The 19226-nt window shown below is 37.5% G+C and overlaps 1 protein-coding gene across 2 annotated transcripts in view; it reads left to right on the forward strand.

Annotated features, from left to right (window-relative positions):
* The window catches only part of INPP5F (inositol polyphosphate-5-phosphatase F), a 37524-nt gene that overhangs the window by 14787 nt on the left and 3511 nt on the right, over positions 1–19226 (forward strand). The window contains exons 3-17 of one of the 2 annotated variants that reach the window (XM_062001550.1): positions 4447–4583; positions 5640–5768; positions 6473–6640; positions 6948–7004; positions 8216–8414; positions 10782–10961; positions 11072–11139; positions 11783–11907; positions 13286–13363; positions 14074–14194; positions 15455–15583; positions 17054–17171; positions 17635–17833; positions 18829–18900; positions 18995–19068. In XM_062001550.1, coding sequence (XP_061857534.1) covers positions 4447–4583; positions 5640–5768; positions 6473–6640; positions 6948–7004; positions 8216–8414; positions 10782–10961; positions 11072–11139; positions 11783–11907; positions 13286–13363; positions 14074–14194; positions 15455–15583; positions 17054–17171; positions 17635–17833; positions 18829–18900; positions 18995–19068 — 1854 coding nt within the window. Of the gene's footprint in view, positions 1–4446; positions 4584–5639; positions 5769–6472; positions 6641–6947; positions 7005–8215; positions 8476–10781; positions 10962–11071; positions 11140–11782; positions 11908–13285; positions 13364–14073; positions 14195–15454; positions 15584–17053; positions 17172–17634; positions 17834–18828; positions 18901–18994; positions 19069–19226 lie in introns of those variants that run through there. The other variant, XM_062001551.1, reaches the window with a different exon arrangement.

Here is a 19226-nt window from a genome sequence, read left to right on the forward strand (position 1 = left end):
ATCCTTGCATGTGTGCTTATTGTGAGACACTTCCTCTGCTTATGAAAGCGGAGTTGAAACTTTCCTCAGCGTGTGCCACTTCAACAGGTAGCCTGACATGTGGTCATCTTTCTGTGTGTTCTGTAGAGCTACTGAATCAGTTATGCTCAACTAGGCACTCTTCTACTACTTAGGCCAGTGGAAGCATTTTGTTTCCTCTGCTCTGTTCAGATGACCACCATCACAAACTGTTCATAGACTATCCTTGTTGCCAATCTGGTGTTTAGTGATGCAACTAATACAGGTCAACAGGTGTTTAGTTTCTATAAACGTCTGAAAGAAGATACAATCTCTAGCTATTTATCCTTACTCTTCTGTTGAGAACTACTGCTCCCTTGAGTTTGCTGACCATTGCTGATATGTGTCAGCCATTGGGCTACAATCAAAACCAGAGGACTGACTGAGGTGTCTTACATAGGTCTCTTGAAACCTGTTATTATCAATGAACTCCCACTTGCTCATATTCAAGTGTGGTTTTAGGTAATTGTGTAGCGGAATCATCTAGCACTATGTAACTGTAACCTGTCTTCATTACTTATTCTTGTATCAATCTTTGTCACCTGGAAACCTTATCAGCAGAAGTTGTATAAATATTTAACATTGCTGGACCGTTATCTCCAGGCTTAGTGAGAGTATTGTGCTGCAGAAGGTGAGTGAAATGCTATTTTCCCAGAACTAATCTGGAAGAGGAGGACTTGTTCCTCTGATTTCTTCTCTCCTGCCCCCAGACTATAAGGATCAGAAAACTAAGTTTGAAGCTCTTCTGGTTAGCTAGAGTCCTGTGTGGGCTTTTCCTGCTCAGAATCTTGTTATTAGCCTTTGTTGGAAAGAAGCCCTGGTGTGTTTTAAAGTACTGGTGTCACATACTGACTAATACTGGAAACTTGGAATAACTTTTTATCTTGGGCACAGATCCTTGTATGTTCTTGAAAGATTTGCTTAATGCAAGAATGCTGGAGTTAGTCCTAAGATGACCTTGAAATGTCCTTGTAATCAGTCTTGGTTTGTTTCGCATTGAAATACCCTTGCCAAATTCCTGTAACTAGGTATAGGGTTTAATTTACTCTTAATCTTGCTGGTTTTATTGCTGGCCTAGTACAGGAGAATTTGTAGGAAAGCTTCTGTGGCAGGGAAGCAGCCTTGTAGAAACCAGATAGCCAAGATTACATGCTTTGCATTTTAATTCTTTAAAGCATTTTTTTCATCTCCTCATATTGGAGATGAATGTTTACTTAAAGTATCATTTGGTTCTTTTGCAATCCTGAATTTTCTTAAACATTAAGGTGCTTTTGAGGAGGGGGAAAAAAACCAACCTAAGCTACTGAAACAGAATATTGCACATTTTTTGGGTACAAATCCACAGCTAAAAATTTCTGCATGAGCTTCCCATATTGAGGCAAACACACCTTACATAAACAATGTCCCCTTGATAGAGTACTAGTTTTGTCTCATGGTTCAGTTAATGTGCATACATACAAAATAAAAGTGTAGCCACTCAATGTCCTTTCAAAATCCCAATATGGAACTAGGAAGAGGTTATGTTATGTTTCTTTTTTGTTGTTGGAATAAAATGTAGATATTTAGATCGACTAAAATGATAGTGGTAGCTTGAAATTGAGTTCTGAGCAGAGGTTTACTGATCTGCTTTGGCAACTTTATTTTTTCTTCACTTTGTAGAAGGCCTCTGGCTCCTGAGTATTGAAGTAATTGCTAGTACTACAGTTTCCTAACTCACATGTATTTTGAATGGTCCAAGTTCTCATGTAGAAGCTTTTAAACCACTTTTGATCAGAGATTACTTAGCAAGCTGATAAAACATTATAGTACTAGAATATGCTCAGAGTTAATACTATATATCTAACTGTAACTAAAGCTGGATTCCTTAAATACTTCCAGCAACTTCCACTTAACTCCTTCATTGCCATGACATGTTTTTCTATTTCTTACTCAAAGCACTCTCCTATGCAGTTTAATGTCTGTACTTGTATCAGTTTGGTGTACTTTTCCAGTGCTGGTTCATTAAGACCCAAATTAAATGCTACTGGCAAGGTTCCATAGACTCAGTAAAGGGAAGGGAAGTGGAGTTAATCCTTCCCTATCCTCCGGAAAGGAGAACTTTTTTTGTTAGCATGCCTCTAGGAACAATGAATGATTCAGCATCTGAGATCTCTTCAGTGAGATATAACTGCTACCACTTCTAGCTTCATCCAGTCAACAATTTGAAATGTCCTTTTTGCATGCACTTATTTTTAGGTTATTCAAGTAACAAAAAAAAAAAGAGAACATGGAATTTCTTGGCAAAAATGAAAATATTTGCAAGAAGCAGCATTTATGCACATTTTAAGAGAAGTTACTGCAATGCCCTTGGGGAAACTAACTGCTAGATTATTTTCCTCTAACACTTTCCAAACAGCAGTGGTGTGTGGACAGAAGAGGAGCTAAATTCCTGGTTTAGTGAGGAGCTGGAGGCAATAGATTACTCTAGCGATAGTATTTTAAATTACTTGTTGACATTTGGTCTACCATAGTTCATAAAACACTAAAAATGACTATTGGGTCTTAAGAGGTGGAAGATTTAAAACGTTCACTCTTCTAGAACGACATGTAGCTGTGATGTTCTTCAGTACACACCATACCTCCAACATTGAGTAGACAGTAAGTAGTTTTTTGAAAGCTATTGTATACAACTACTTTCTTTAACAGCAGAAGCACATATTCTATTTGGGGATTTAGTTATTTAGATAGTGCTGGCAATTATAAAATGCTGCTTCTGTGGTTATTGTTGAAGCTTTTACTGTAGGGCATACTCTATCTGCATAATTGCTTCCTGACTCTTTCTTTTTATCTGCTAGGGAATTCCTGTTTTCTTTCAATGTTCTGTGTCTCTGGCTAGGATACAAATAATTTTGAAATGTACACCAAAATGACTTTGAAAGCATTTTTTTGAAAGTGATAAAAAGATCCAAACTCACTTAACTGTGTTAAGCTGTTAAGTTCTTGTTTACTGCTACCAAGGTTTGTTAATATAAGGTAAACTGAAGAGTAGCCAGAGATGTCATTTTCCAGTTTTCACCAAGGTGTATCTATTTAAAAATGCCTTTACTTTATACTAACTCTTTTCCAGTGGAATAATTGATAACTTCACTGAAGCTCCAATCTATTTAAAATCTATTTACAGTGATTATGCTTTTTAGACAGAAGAAACTGCTGCTTATACATATTTTGTCAGATTTTGATTGAAGTCTTTAAGACTTTTGGAACTGCAGTTACTGGAAATACGCTCACAACTTCACAGAGCTTTAGTTCTGTCTTGAGAGAATATTAGAAAATCTGGGAAAGTGAGCAGCACTATGTGTTCTGTCATGTTAAGCATGTTATACTCATTTTTTTTCTTAAGCATTCAGAGGATTAGGTATGCTATGGAATTTACAGAGCAAGGAAAACAGACTTTGTAAGTCTATTGTGCTATAAAGCCTCAAAATAGATTTTTTCAAAGGCTGCATATTCAAAGGCATAATGCATGACACAATCCACTGTTGCAAGGGTGGAAGCATACTTAAGTCTACCATAAGTCTAAGGCTTTTAGTGCCTGTATATAACCTCTTTAGTTAACCTCAATTGCTTGCTTCTCAGTTGGGAGGAACAATGAGTGCTATGTGTGTGTCACTAAGACTTTCTGTGCCTTTTCCATCTTTAACAGAACTTTTAGTTCTGGCTCATAAAAGCCCAGCATACTGCTGGCATACTACTGAATCAACCAGGGGATTAAAATCTAGGGAGTTAATATCCAGGCACTATTCAGCAGTCAGTGGGAATGTTGTTCTGTTTCCCTCAGTTATTAAAGTCTTGAAGCTGCAACTGCAAATGTAGACTGGGTGTGTGTATAGAATGCACTTGTTACCCTTATCTTAATTAATCTTTGGCATGTTAATTTCTATACTACTTAAATGCATACATTTCAGGAATGTTAAGAAGCTTTAAACATACAGGATGTGCTTTATGGTGCAGTCCATCTTTGCTCACCAGATTTCTGAGTTCCTGTTTCTTATAATCGGATGTTACCCATGTCTGTCTTGTTTGCTGTTTTATGCACAGCAGGAGGTACAAAGGGGACATCTTAGCTTGCTATCTGAGCTCCAGCTATTCTTTACAAATGGTTCTGCCATTAGTGACATTGGTGGGAATGTGTATTACTTATTCCATCTCTAATAACAAGATTAGCTATTGGTTTTTAGAGGATTGCTTTTTTTGTTGCAATGCATAATAACAAAAGATAGCAATAATGAATGATTCACTGGAATCTTCTAGTCAAATGGTTCCTGGCAGGGGTTTTATACTGGGGAGAAGCTTCTGGCAGATTGATAAAAGTAAATGCCTGACAGACAAATCCACTAATCTTTTTCTTAGATTTACCATGGTGGCTACTTCTAATTCGTCAGAAAGCATTGATTGGAAAACTTCCAGGAGACCATGAGGTTTGCAAAATAACAAAGATTGCAGTCATTCCACTTTCTGAAACAGAACCTCAGGATCTAGAATTAGAGGTATGACAATCTTGAATGAATTCTGACTTTCTGCCTTCTGCTTCATTGAAATTTAGATGTGAAATGTAAGTTAGACACATGCCTCATCTCTCTTTCCTGGTGTGTGCAGATGTATTGGACACTTTGTGCTTTTGAAATGCTGGTTTTTGATTGAAAGTTTTTATTTTTAAAATAGAAATCACAAGTTCTGTTAGGGAGGGAAATCACAACAAAATTATAATCAAATTTCATAAAGACCCTTGAAAATACTACACAAGAACAAAATTTTATTAGTGTAATTGGCAACAGGTCATTTGAGAACAGAACTGGGTCTACTTGAGTCATGTAAAGAGACAAAACTGTAGACTCGGACAGGAGCCTTAGTTTTTTTGCCTTTAAAAAAGAAGTATTCTTCCAATTACATCTTAATGACTAGAGTGGTAAGACTGTCAGTAAATCCTAATAATCTAAGATGATGTAAACTGGGGTTGGGATGCCACTGGGGAAAAAAAGTTCTCTCAGGATGACTTGTGATAGTCTCTATGGTGCCTGTACGGCAATATAAGAATCCTTCCCTGAAGAGAGAAAGAGTAATGTGGAATCTCCAACGCTTTGGTGGTGTTGGAGCGTGAATTGCTGCAGAAGCAGTGCTTCAGAGTCTGGGAATTAGAACCTCCTAGAGTCTGGGATAAAGAATGACTTGAAATCTTGATGTAATCCCTTCCTGTTCTTACTCATGTAGGAAAGAACACATGTATCTGCCAGGTGCTTTTGTTATAAACTTGGAACTCTCCTAAGAACTTCAGTTCTGTTATTTCTGAGATTATCATAGAATCACAGAATGGTAGGGGTTGGAAGGGACCTTTAAAGATCATCTAGTCCAGAAGAAAATGCTTTTTATAAAAAAGAGGGAGAATTAAGCTATAGGTAGAAGCCTGCATGTTCCCTCTGTATATCTGAGTGTCTCCCCTAGTTTTGTGGACATTACAGTCTTGTTTTTCTAAACTTTAAATAGAATTACTCTTTAAAAACTTCAAAGAATTTAAGTATTGGCTTTAACTCAATATCATTATTTAGCTTTGTAAAAAGCACCATTTTGGGATAAACAAGCCAGAGAAGATTACTCAGTCCCCAGATGACACAAAATTCCTGCTGAAGACTCTTACTCAAATTAAATCAAATGTATCTGCTCCAAATAAAAAGAAGGTAAAGCTTTCTACTGTCTTCTTGTTTATTTGAAATATTTAATTGGTAGTTCAAAGGTTGTGGTGAGTGATCAAATGGAGTACTAGTACTTAAAAGGAGAGCTATTGGAAAATTGCAGTGTGAAACTGCTCTTGTCTTGAAGTTCAGTTGAACTTCTGATTATTTAACTGTGGCTCTTCTATTATTTTTCATTTTATATTTGTGATACCAGCAGAATTACTGGCAGAGTGCTGTCTTACCAGGATTAGTTTCTAGTAGGTTTCTAAACTGCTCCAAATTGCTCTACGTAAGCACCTCTGTTGTTACAGAATTGGAGACAAAGTTTGGTGCAGTTTCTCAGAGAACATGGTACAATCTTGTCAAAATACTTTTGATACAAAGCTTGGATTGAGAAGTCTGAACAATATTTATTGAAGTTGGAACAGGTAGATTTTGTAGAAACTGTTGAGATTGAAACATACTACTTGAATGGAAGCTCCAAAAGTTTCCAAGTCTGCTTGCTTTGAATGCTATTACTTTTTGTAGTGGGGGCATAGTATTTCTGAAGATGCTGTCCTGTGTGTTTATCTCAGCTAGGAACTTTAAAATCCTTCTCTTCAATGGGAAAATGTTTGTCCTATGAGGTTAGCAACAGCATTTAGTAAGTGTGGATAGAATCTTTTTTCAAAGAGAAAGACATAACCAAGCCATTACTTTTCTTTCAGATTAAAGAAAGCAAAGAGAAAGAGAAGCTGGAGAGGAGGTTATTGGAGGAATTGTTCAAAATGTTCATGGATTCAGACTCCTTTTACTACAGCCTGACCTATGACTTAACAAATTCTGTGCAGAGGCAGAGTGCTTGTGAGAAAACTAACTTACCACTGTGGCGAAAAGTAAGTTGAATTCTTTGATGTTTTTCTTTTGGGAATTGTGCTGTTCAATAGTGTATGTGGTCCAAAGCTGACTGGTCACATTGTGTGCTGGTGTAACCTACAGCAACTGAAGATCTCGTCCCGTACCCACATTCAGCACGAGGAGATGAAACAAAAGTGTGCAGCACAGTGTCTTGAACTGAGCTGTTACATGCAAAAGCAGTGAACATTAGACTTCTATGTACAGTTGTAGTGAAATAACACTGGTGTCTTTGCAGGTGTCTTTAAACATTACAATACTGCAAAACCTGCCCTTTGTTTTAAACAGGTTGATGACAGATTCTTTTGGAACAAGCATATGATTGAAGATCTCATCAACATTGATGTGAGTCTTATTTCTAACAGTACCATATGTATTATGAGAAACGTGTTTTAGTTGAAATATTTACTTAAGGCCTCAGTAGTTTACTTAAAAACCTGCTTGGCAGACAGATGAGGATCAGGACTGGATTTCCTGAAGCTGAGCAGCCAGCCAGCCTTCCAACAGGCTTCTAGTTAGCCTGTGGTCATTGCTAGTGAATTAACATCAACTGAAATTCAAGTTTTTGTTACAATAAAGCAGTGCAGAATAACTGGATATGATATTTGCGCTGCTTTCTGAAGGCAAACCTAAGACACATTCATCTGTGAAATGGATTATCTCTCAACAGAGCTGAACTTGATAAGGAGAAATCAGAAAGAAAGAAAAACTTGAGTTCCAAAGCTTTCTTGAGCCAAGATTTTTGCCTTCCAAAGTGGAAAATACTGTTTTTCTCCTTGAACAAGTAGCTGATGGATGTAACAGTGTAGAGCAAGTGGTTCTGAACAGCTCTTCAGAGTAGATAATAGCTTTGAATTAGAAAGGAATTAAAATCTCAATTCTGTTTAAGATACTGAGGTTCTAAAGTGGCAAAGCACTAAGAAGCAGAGTCCTGAACCAGGTGTCTTGATTACTGAGTTTGCTCTTAAAACTTGCTAATATGATTTACTGAAAACAGGCAAACATTACACCTCTCATTTTTTCTGTCTACCTATATAAATGTAATATAGTTTATGTCCTCATGGATGTTGTACAACTAACTAAAAGTAGGAGCTAGATAATAAATTCCATGTATTTCCTGCTATATCTGAACTGACTATCCTTGTCTTTGACATGAAAAATTACTGTTAATTTACGGTTTTGAAGTGCTAAAACATCACATGTAACATGATATTGAAAACTTCCTTTGAGGAAATTGGAAAATAAGTTTTTAAAGACTGTAGGGTTTTATTCTCTCCCAAGGTAGCTGAGACAAGAGGAAGGCTTTTTGCCTCGCCTTGGCTCAGCTTGCTTCATCTCCACATAGAAATCTTAAGCAGCTTTCTCTTTCTTCCTCCTGATTTGAAAGCTTTGTGACTAATGGAATTAATTCTGGTACCTCTTACAGAAATAAGACAAGGATATGGCAAAAATTTCTTAAGACATGAAAAGCATGTTAGGCATGCATGAGAAATGGCAGAAGTAATTGTAGGTAATGTAGAACCAATAGGAATGTAAATGTTTTTTGTAACCTTCAGAATGCTGAAGTGGACTTCTGGATTATACCCATCATACAAGGATTTGTGCAAATTGAAGAACTTGTAGTAAACTATAGTGAATCTTCTGATGATGATAAGAGCAGTCCTGAAACTCCTCCTCAGGAATCAACTTGTGTAGATGACATTCACCCAACATTTCTGGTGGCACTTATTTCACGCCGGAGTCGGCACAGAGCTGGTAGGCAATTCTAGTTCAAGGTATTGGGATTGTTCCTGAACACTGGAGAGGGATGCAGAAGGTAAAACTTGAAAGTTCTGTCTTGTTCAGCAGATGGTCATCTCTTGTCAAAATATGTGCTACAGCCTTTCCTACTTAGCAGAGGAAAAGAAGTGGCTGTAGTCCATACAGCACTACCCAGCTGTTACTTAGAGCAGTGAGCTTCGTGGTCTCTTCTTGAGCACTGAATGTGTCTTTGAGGATCCCAGTTCTGAGGAAGTTCCGTCTTTGCTAACAGCATCTTGATTAGGACCTTGCATACAACTCTGTACTGATGTGTTTCAGTAGGCCTGGGTGGGAGTTAAACTTTCAAAAGTCTTCAGCTTTGAGGGCTTTGACAGCAGCTGAGAAGGTGTGTGTGTGTGTGTGTGTGTGTGGACCTGCATCCCAAGAGATGCTTACATAAGGCCAAGGTGTGAAGTAAGAACCTGTTACTCTCAATAGTAGCAAGGCAAACAAAAATTATTCCCTGTCCTTAGTAACACAGAAAGAAAGATTGAATCACCTCAGTAATTCACGCCTACTTTTTAGTAGGTCCTGTTCAACTTGAAGCCATTTCAGTCTATCAGATTTTAAGATCTCCCTTACTGTGTTCAACCCCTTTCCTACACAGTCAAGTTTTCACCAAGGAAAAACTAGTGAGCTTCCCCTGATGGGGGCTGGCCTTTGTACCACAGCTCATTTGAATGTATTTCATTCAGTTACCAGGGAATTATTTTGGAGCAACTCAGAGAAAATAGTTAAGGATTTGAAGGTAGCATCTATTTTTCAGTATGCCATCCTTGTACTGAATTTTTGTTTTACATCTACAGAAACTGAATTGCAGAGGACAAATATCTTACTGATTCCCTCTGACTGATAATGACACTATGCTCATCTGATTGCTGGTCCAGGGCATAAACTCTTAAACTTTCTCCTTTAACACAGAAGATTGTTTCAGTAAATTGATTCAATGTTTTGAAAAGTAATTGTAGGATTTTGTGTTTAATTCTTTCTGTAATACATAATGTCAGCCAAGGGTTTAAAGTGTTCTAATTTCTGAAATACTGTAGTTCAAAACACAAATCCACCCCAAAACAGAGGAAATACTGATTTGAAGGTCTAAGATGCTTCTGTATTAAATACAATGATTCTTTATTTGTTAGGCAGCTTGTTTGTGATATAAGAAACCAAAATCTAACCAAAAACCCAACCAAACAAAACTGAACCAAAACCCCCAGACCACTGCACTGAATTATCAACACACCCAAGACCTTAAGGAAAGGTATCATAAGATAAAGGAAGACAGCTGCTCTTAAGATTAAGAGCTTAGTGTCTGCAAAAGTTGACATAACAAAAGTAAGAGAGCTGAAGATTCCTATGCAATGATTGTTTGGGGTTTGGTGTAAGAACCACTGTTGGTGGCAGGACATACATAAGGGTGTTTGATGCATTACTCTGAAAGCCTCTGTCTGATTAAAGGCTGTAAATACTGCTTTGATACTCTGTGACCTTAAGGTCGCATTCCTTTTGCTTCCCTATTTGTAACCACTTCCTTTCTCTCTTGTAGTCCTTAGCTAGTGCTGTTCAAGTTCACTTCAAAAGTTTGGTCCACTGCTATTTCAGGACTTGGAATGAAATTGTTCTGATTCTGGGAGCTGAATTTCCATGCTGTAAACCATGGTCTTAAGTCTTTCTCCACCCCTTTTTACTTATTTATTCTGCATCCCTTGCGACCACCTGCATCGTTTCTGAAGTAGTGATGTGCTCTCCTTTTGAGTAAAGGATATGCAGATCTCCTTGTGCAAAGACTTGCCTGTTCAGTTCAATGATTAGATCAGAAGTGACTAAGCAAAAAGACTGTAGTCAGAGTAGTAGTATCTGTTCTTAATGTGAAGAATTAGTTATATGAGTTAAAACAAGGAGGGGGGAATTTCTTCAGTTTTGTGGAACATGCAACTATTGGGCTGCTTGTGGGATGTTGTATTATGGAGCAGCTGTCAGTGAAAGTGGAAAATACCAAGCAGTGAAGTTAAACATTTCTGCTAAACGTGACAGAACAAGATATAATGTTTGCTTTAGGGTAGACTGGAGAGATCAATCTTCATAGTGCCAGTAGACTGCCGTGTTCAGTCAACTCACTTTCTACTGCTTGTAGCCTATCAGCAAATAGACTTTATCCATGTAGTTAACATAGCTTTTGAGGATTAGGCTAGGATAGGAGCAACTTCTACTATTGACTGTGGATTTTGGCTAAAACTCACTTCTTGTGTTGTGGTTATTGAGAATGGTAGTAAGTTATTAATGTTTCCTTCTTAAATATGAATTGATCATTCTCATTCTTCCTAGGAATGCGGTATAAGCGAAGAGGTGTTGATAAAAATGGGAATGTGGCCAATTATGTTGAGACAGAGCAACTGATTCATGTCCATAATCATACTCTTTCATTTATACAAACAAGAGGCTCTGTGCCTGTTTTCTGGAGCCAAGTTGGATATAGATACAACCCACGACCCCGACTGGACAAGAGTAAGTAGAATATCTAATGGTCAGAGTTCTTGGAGTTTTTTGAAAGTATAGTTCAAACAGAACTTGTTGCTGAACAGACTATTTCTCTCCAACACTGCTCTGCCTTGTAGGTGAAAATGAAACTGTGCCCTGTTTTCGTGCACATTTTGAAGAACAGCTGAAAAATTACAAGAAGCAGGTGAGTGCTACTTGACAAAATAGTCATCTTATGGAAATGCAGGGCATGAAAGCTAACGTTTTTGATTGTTTTTTCTCATTGGTGATACAGGCTGTGGTTTTTTAGAAGCTCATTGACAATTGGAAGGGTGGTACAGAAGTGGAATTTTACTAAGTATGAAACTCTACTTTTATGTCCTTGAGCTGTAAACTCATAGCTTTTCTGTACTAAAATTTAGGTAGGCAGGTAACTGTTGGAGCTCATTTGATCTTGGATATGGCCTAGCAAAGACTGTAACTTCTGCATGATTGCCTACAAATCTTTTAACTCTTCATCTCTTTGTTATTCTGGGGTATAGATCGAAGCAAGTCAGGACAAGGGGTAATGGGATGAAGCTGGAACACAAAAAGTTGCACTTAAATATAAGAAAAAACTATTTCACTGTGAGGGAGCCCTGGCACAGGCTGCCCAGAGGGGTTGTGGAGGCTCCTTCCTTGGAGGTCTTCAAGACCCGCCTGGACACGTTCCTATGTGACCTGATCTAGGTGACCTTGCTTCTGCAGGGGGTTTGGACTAGAGAATCTCTAAAGGTCCCTTCCAACCCCCACCATTCTATGTTCTATGCAGTAGCTGACAAGTGTTAATTAATGAAACTTTTGAACAGGTTATTATTAATTTGGTGGATCAGACAGGCAGAGAGAAGATCATTGGAGATGCCTACCTGAAGCAAGTTCTTCTGTACAACAATGCAAACCTGACTTACGTTTCATTTGACTTCCATGAGCACTGGTAAGAAAGCTTTTAACAAACTCACTTTGCATCTCTTTTTTTTTATTAGTATGAGGATAGAAAGGAGGAGAAAAGCCATTATTTTTCTACTTCTACATGAAACACTTTTTTAAATAGGAAGAATACATTTTGTAAACTACAGTACTATAAAAGTTCAAATTTTGGTAATCAAGTACTGCTCTTTGTTGCTCTTGTCTCTTGACCTGATAATATGCAGTTATTTATTAGGCAGGGCTTAGAAGTTGTTACACGTTTTAGGCAAGAGAGTTTCCTTAAACATGCTGTAAAGCTGTGGCTTTAATACATAGCTTTACATACACACATAGCTTTTCCAACTCTATAGCATTCAGCTCTCAGTTCTTTACTACAAGCTGTTCTTTTCCTTTCTCTTGTGTGTTTCTATAAACACACGATGGGTTCTTCCAAGTCCCTGATGCTGTTTTTCCATTGTAAAATACACTGGATTTTATTTCAGTCTGCTAGAAATAGATTCTCTTTTCATGACTGATATTGTCTAGTGCAGTGTTCACTTGCCCAAGCATGCCATCTGAGACACAGGCATGTATTTCCCATGCTTCCCTCAAGCAGACTGCATTTGTAGAAACACGAGGTCTAAAAACTTGTAATCTTCACTTCCTAACTTAATCTAGGGATTGCACCTTGGCTAGGAAAGCATTGACTGAATGAGTTTGAGATTAGTAGATACAGTCTGAGAGGGGGAAGCAAAAGGGAAAAAAACCTCTCAAAATAGTAAGACTGAGACTTCTGTGGGACTACTGACATCCTGAATTGATTTTGATACTTACTCTTGTTTAAAAGAACTTTCATTTTTTGTTTGTTTGCTTTTCTTATAAGAACTGCTGTAGTGACCAGGACTGTTTATTTTTGTACTGTGTGCATGAGTGAATAGAGAACAACACTGAAAACCACCTGTGGGGTGAGGGGAAGAGGGATGATGTGTCCATAGATATTTTTTGCTATAGAATCACTGGTAAAGCAAGCAAGTCACCCCAGCTTCTGATATGTAGTGGTCACTTCTGTTGAAACTGTGCCTAAAATGGGAACAGAATGTTGCACTTGCCTGAATGGCTGCACACTTGTTCTTGCTTTATGGAAGCAGCAATCAAGAATGCAAATTCTTGATCATTTAAAGATCTGAATATGTTGCCTTGGATTTAGATATTGAACTGTACTTTAAAATAGTTCTGAATATTGGCTGCTAATTAAAGTTTATTGCAGGAGAGAGTGTTTGACTCTTCCACTTAGCCAAGGCAGTGTCTTCATTAACATTATGAATAATAGAAAATAATTAAGTAAACAAAACCCACTTTTCTGGTTCAAACTAACTGCTGTGATTTCACTGTGATCTGTGTTTTAGCCGAGGAATGAAGTTTGAAAATGTCCAAACGCTGACTGATGCCATTCATGATATTATTCTTGACATGAAGTGGTGCTGGTAGGTACTTCACTGGTTTTAGAATAGTATGAAATGCTTGTAGAGTAAAATAAAACAACACATATTCAGAGTCTTGATTTTTGTCACAACCAATATCTTTTATATTCTTTTGGTGCCCAGCTTGTGTGTCAGACTTTGTGTTCTGAAGTATTGGTGTTGTACATATCTAACCAATTTTCAGATGCTGTTTTCTGCCTGAGGCTTACTGCATTTCACACTTTCAGAGTTTCTTTTAGTATGACACAATATTTGACCCCCAAACCCTAGACTGCCAGCCTTACTATTAAAAGCAGTAGGCATGTTTACCCTTTGGCTTGCATGGATTGAAGCTCATGCTTTTTGATAATGAGTATGGCTGCAGTCTCCAGTCAATTACTCTGTATTGTTCAGTGTCCTTTGTGAGTGAGATGCTGCTGTTAAATTCTGTGTTTTGAAATTAAATGCCTTTTGTCTTGAAGGTTTGTAGTGTATTTGTATGAATTGAATTCAACATGATTACATCTTGTTGGGGCCATAAAATCAACATGTTTGTTGGATAGCTGGCCTGAAGAGGAGGGTAGGTGGGAACAAGAGTAGTTAATTCTGAGTAGGGTGTGGCTGGGCTGATTAGTGCAACTATAAATATTACTCTGTGTGTAAAACTTTCTGCTGTTTGTAGGAACTGATTTTAAGTGTCTCAGTATGCTTTTACTCTGTTTTTCTCTTGGAAGGGTTGACCAAGCTGGTGTGATCTGTAAACAGGAAGGAATTTTTCGGGTTAATTGCATGGACTGTTTGGATCGTACCAACGTTGTGCAGGCTGCTATTGCAAGAGTGGTCATGGAACAGCAGGCATGTGTAACTAACGTACTCTTTCAAGTACCTCAAAATTTAATTGTTATTCCCAGGGGAATCTGTGTATGAAAAACACTAAACTAGCCTCTACTGGAAAGAGTCATTGCAAATAACTTGGAGAGCTGTGAAACTGAAAGTAACATGTAAAAATAACTTGAAATATTCTAAAACAGTGTTGCCTAGTGTCCTCCTCCAGAGAGGAAGTGCCTGTCCACATCTTGGAGAGAATTCTGTTGTTTTGATGTAGTCATTTTTATTAGGTTTTGCAGCACTATGAAACTTAAAGCACATCTCCCCACTGAGACCTCAAAGGACTAAAATCTAACTGGAAATTGGATGCTATTTTAGCCACTTAGAAGTGAAATACTTTGGTGCAGCAAGTAGGGAGATTAGTCTTCTCCTCTGTGTATAGAGGAATAATTAATTCATGATGTAAATATCCCAACTGGCTGACTACTGTGCTCTGGAATAGTTCTCTCTGTATAGATTAGTTGTTTCCAAGCAGACTCAGAGTCCTTCCTTTAGTCTTCCTCCTCTTTGCTCTCCTCTCATTTGCTTTTTGATATTGAAGCTGAGTGGTGATTGTCTTCTCTACTGGGTCTCCACAAATACTGTAACCAAAACTTGGAAGGCTCAGTTACCTCCAAGTTCAAATAAACAAACTTGTCTGTGCTTAGAATGAAAAATATTTTAATATCTAGAAGCAAAAGGGTAAGAATGTGGTGTGCTTTCTCTTGTATCTCGAGAAAGGATTCCATTTCTTTATCTTCAGACCTATGAGGTCACAAATGCCTTTGCAATAGGGAGACGTTAATTTGTTGAAATTCTGTGGTGTCTACTCGTTTGACAGATCTCTGTAGAGAATAGAATCATTTCCTTGATGTTGATTAACCTGGAATAACTTGTTTTCTTTAAGCTAACTTTTTTGAGGATGGAGTTCTACATCCATAACTAATATTACTCTGTATCCAGTGGTATGATACTTAACAATGAATTTGTGACTCATTGCTGACAGTGAATTTAATCTGGCAAACTGAATGGGTTTCCCTTTCAGCTTGTACGAAACTTATATAAATGTGTTATATATTTGAATATAGAAGAGTTCTATAAATGTTATAAACACATAGATAAATATATTCCATATTATTTGAATGACTGTATATATTTGACAAGTGTTATAATTTTCTTTATTAAGCTCTAATATTGATAATTACTTTTATCTTGAACCTTACATGAATGTGTATGTTTATATTGCAGCTCAAAAAACTGGGTGTGATGCCACCAGAACAGCCTTTGCCAGTCAAGTGCAATAGAATCTACCAGATAATATGGGCCAACAATGGAGACGCCATAAGCCGGCAGTACGCTGGCACAGCGGCCCTAAAGGTAAAGGGTCACATGTTATCTGTTCTGATGACAGTACTATGTATGTTACAGGTTTTATGTCCAATGGAGAACTCTTGTGTATATATAACAAAACCAAATATTCTGCATGTGTTGGTTTTGAAGAGGTATGAGGCAAGAGATAAGAGGCCTTTCAGTGGAAAGCTTTCTATCACCCAGCGTGAATTGAAGACTTGCTACAGGTGCCCTGTGGTAGAGTTGGCTGAGTTTTAACTTCATTCTGTTACTTCACCTGTGCTTTGTATGTAGGTGTGAAACTAAGATCTGTATGAAGCATTACTTGTAGTTAAATGTAAGCATGGTTATAGTACTTCTAACCAGCTACATTGCTTAAAAAAAAGTAGTCTGGAGGACTGAAGATCGAGGTTTGTAGGTAGTAGGGTGGCTAGCTATATTTTCTAAAGTCTTTTCTTAAGTAGTTGTAATGCAGCCTGTCTACCAAGATCAGAAATCAGTTGTGAAACTCCTTACTGTTCTCTCCTGCTACTTTGAAAATTCATACAATTTAAGCTGCTTTCAGTGTGTATAGTCACTGGTGGAACAATTTTTAGTGTTCTTGGTGTGTAGCATTGGAAAAACCTTTATGGTGGAAACAATTAACACTTTAAATTTCATCTTAAATCTCTCTCCTGAACTTTGATTAGTCTATTGCATTAATGTTTAAAAAAAAAAAATAAAGTACCTTGACATGGTTATCTTGATGGTGAATTTTTAGCCTTAAACCTGAAGCACAGAGCTGGATTTAAAAGTTTTCAACCATTCTCTTGAAGATTTCTCTACTCACTATTGAACTTCATGGATTAAATTTACTTTCAGTTTGTGATATTTATTTTAATTTGAAAAAGGAAGTACACTTTAAATGTTCTTCATAGGAGTTGGTGTGGCTTTTAGAACTGCTTTGTGCCAATGCTTTTTATTAAAATTCTAAGCCCTCCATGGCCTAGAAACTTTCTTTTGTTTCTGAGCCTGTAAGGATATGTAGTGTTTTCCTCCAGTATGTTATTGTCTTGTTTTGATAGCAGAAATGGAGAAGAGAAACTATTTTTCAGTAAGGTCCAGTCTTCTCCATTGTTCCAGTAGTGTTCCTTTTGCATTAAAGGCAAAAAAAAAGCTGTTTATATTTTTTGAGGTAATCAAACGTCCCAGTGACTGATATCTTCAAAGTTCTGCTTTTAATGTTAGCTGGCATAGATATCCAGATCACTGTTTTCCATTAAGATTTTCTGAATTGTAAGTCTGTCACATGCATAAAAGCCTCTGCAGAGTCAAACAATGCCTTGAGTAGATGCACTTGGAAAATCAACCTTTTCAACTTCTGTATGAAATGGTTACTTGAACATAATGTCCAAGCTGTCATCTATTCAGTTCTGAAATTCAGAACTGAAAGCTTTTGAGCTGAGGCTGCTATGTCAAAGTTGTGTATGTGCATGATTTGCATGTTGTGTGTGACAGGGTGACTTCACAAGGACTGGTGAAAGAAAGCTGGCAGGAGTAATGAAGGATGGAGTTAATTCTGCAAACAGATACTACTTGAATCGTTTCAGGGATGCTTACAGGCAAGCAGTTATAGGTAAGAATACAATTTCAACTAAGCTGAGCTGTGGTGCTTAGCAAAAGTTGTTAAATCACCTTGGCTTTATCTTTCTGACTCTTTTTTTTTTTTTTTGAAGCTTGAAAGCACTTTGTATGTGATGTTGATATCTATCTAGTGGATTACATGCACTGTAACTCATAGAATTTTCCCTTAACTTCATTGCAGCATTAACTGTCGTTTAATACTCTCTTTTTGACAAAGTTAAACTTAAGTAGCAAGTGTTTCTTAAAATGGTAAATTAACTCATTTCCCTGACTGAAAATAGGGTCATACCTACTGAGCCTTCAGTGTTGGCAATGTTCTATGCAGAAAGAAAAACTAACCATTTCTCTTCTTACCTTCAAATATGAAACATTTGTAAGGAATTTACACAGTGATACAGAGCAATAATCTGATCACTTTTAACTGTTGCTTTCTTGTTTTTGTGGGTTTTGTTTAGATTTGATGCAAGGTATTCCTGTAACAGAAGATCTTTACTCCATATTTACAAGAGAGAAGGAGCATGAAGCCCTGCACAAGGAGAATCTGAGGAGCCATCAGGAATTAATCAGCCAGCTGTTGCAGAGCTACATGAAACTGCTCTTACCAGATGATGAAAAATTCCATGGAGGATGGGCCCTTATTGACTGTGATCCAAGGTTTGTTGAATAAAGTTGTGATGATCAACTACTATGGCACCTCTCTTAATTACACCTGATGTTAAATGGCTTGGGTAGCTAATGTGTTAAAAGAATACAAGTCAACAGTCCTTGAAGGGATTAAATATTTGTAATTGTACAAGAAAAGATGCTCTAAAGAGGTGCTTTTCCCAAACTGCTATAAAAAAGTACATGCTGGATTTGCTTTTGAGACATCACCTGGGAATGCATCTGCTCAGTTGATATTGCCAAAATGGGGTGGACACCAGGAAGAGGACTGCTGACCACCCTTAGTTGTGGAAGGAGCTGTTTGAGGAGCTGCTGTTCTTTATTGCTTTACAGGGAAAGTGTAACCTGACTTCAAGCCACATCTGAGCAGATTAAACTCTTGTGTAATGAGTCAGTAGTAGAAAAGCCAAGATTTCTCCTCCTGACATGCAGTGAACATAACCTTGCTGATAAACTTCACTGATAAGTCTCCTTATCAAGTTTAGAGTTCACTAACTTGTAAAAGAAAAATAGTGGTTAGATCTCCTGCAGGTTAAACTTCAGCATCTAAAAATAGCAAAGCAGGATGTTGTGATAGCTGTTGAAAGCACAGAATCATCACTTTAACTGAGTCTGAGGTATTTTTCCATTCCTGTTAGCATTTTTAATAGCTTATGGGTTTGCTGTTTATTTTTGGACCTGCTGCTGACCTATTTGAGCTATATTAGGCAACTCCAGGTTTAAGAATGTTGCTTAGGTAGATCAACTTATTGGATGGTAAATTGAATGACACATCATGTTCTGGCTTGTGGCATGTTTCACTAAACTGTTTTTTAGTGGCTTTGAAGAGGTAGCAGCATCACCTAAGATAACATACCATAATTGAATCCTCTTGTAATGTGCCTTCAAGTGTAAAAGAATGCCTTTAAAATGCCCTGGGGATGTGTTATAGCTGTGCAAAAGAAACCTTCTCCCCTGTATTAATTCCTATTCTTTCCCTTCCTTAGTCTCATTGATGCCACTCATAAGGATGTGGATGTTCTGCTGTTGCTTTCTAATTCTGCCTACTACGTGGCTTAGTAAGTTCTCACTTTCTCTTACAATGTGTGGCTTTTCTAGTAGCTTTGTTTCAGATAAGTAGGAAACATTACTTTTTCATTCTTTTTCCCCTAGTTATGATGATGAAATTGACAAGGTGAATCAGTACCAAAGGTTAAGTCTTGAAGCTCTGGAAAAAATAGAAATAGGTAAGAATGTAGCCACCATTTAACTACCATATGTATTTCTTGAATGCCCTGACCAACAGCTTGAGCACTTACTAAAGCATCCTAGAAATACATTGAAGTATCAAGCCTCTGTGGAGAGGCTGCATGTGTCCTGTGTAGTCCACCCTAGCTACAGATGT

Source organism: Colius striatus, chromosome 8 (genome assembly GCF_028858725.1).
Source record: "Colius striatus isolate bColStr4 chromosome 8, bColStr4.1.hap1, whole genome shotgun sequence".
In the NCBI taxonomy this organism is placed as follows: Eukaryota; Metazoa; Chordata; class Aves; order Coliiformes; family Coliidae; genus Colius; species Colius striatus.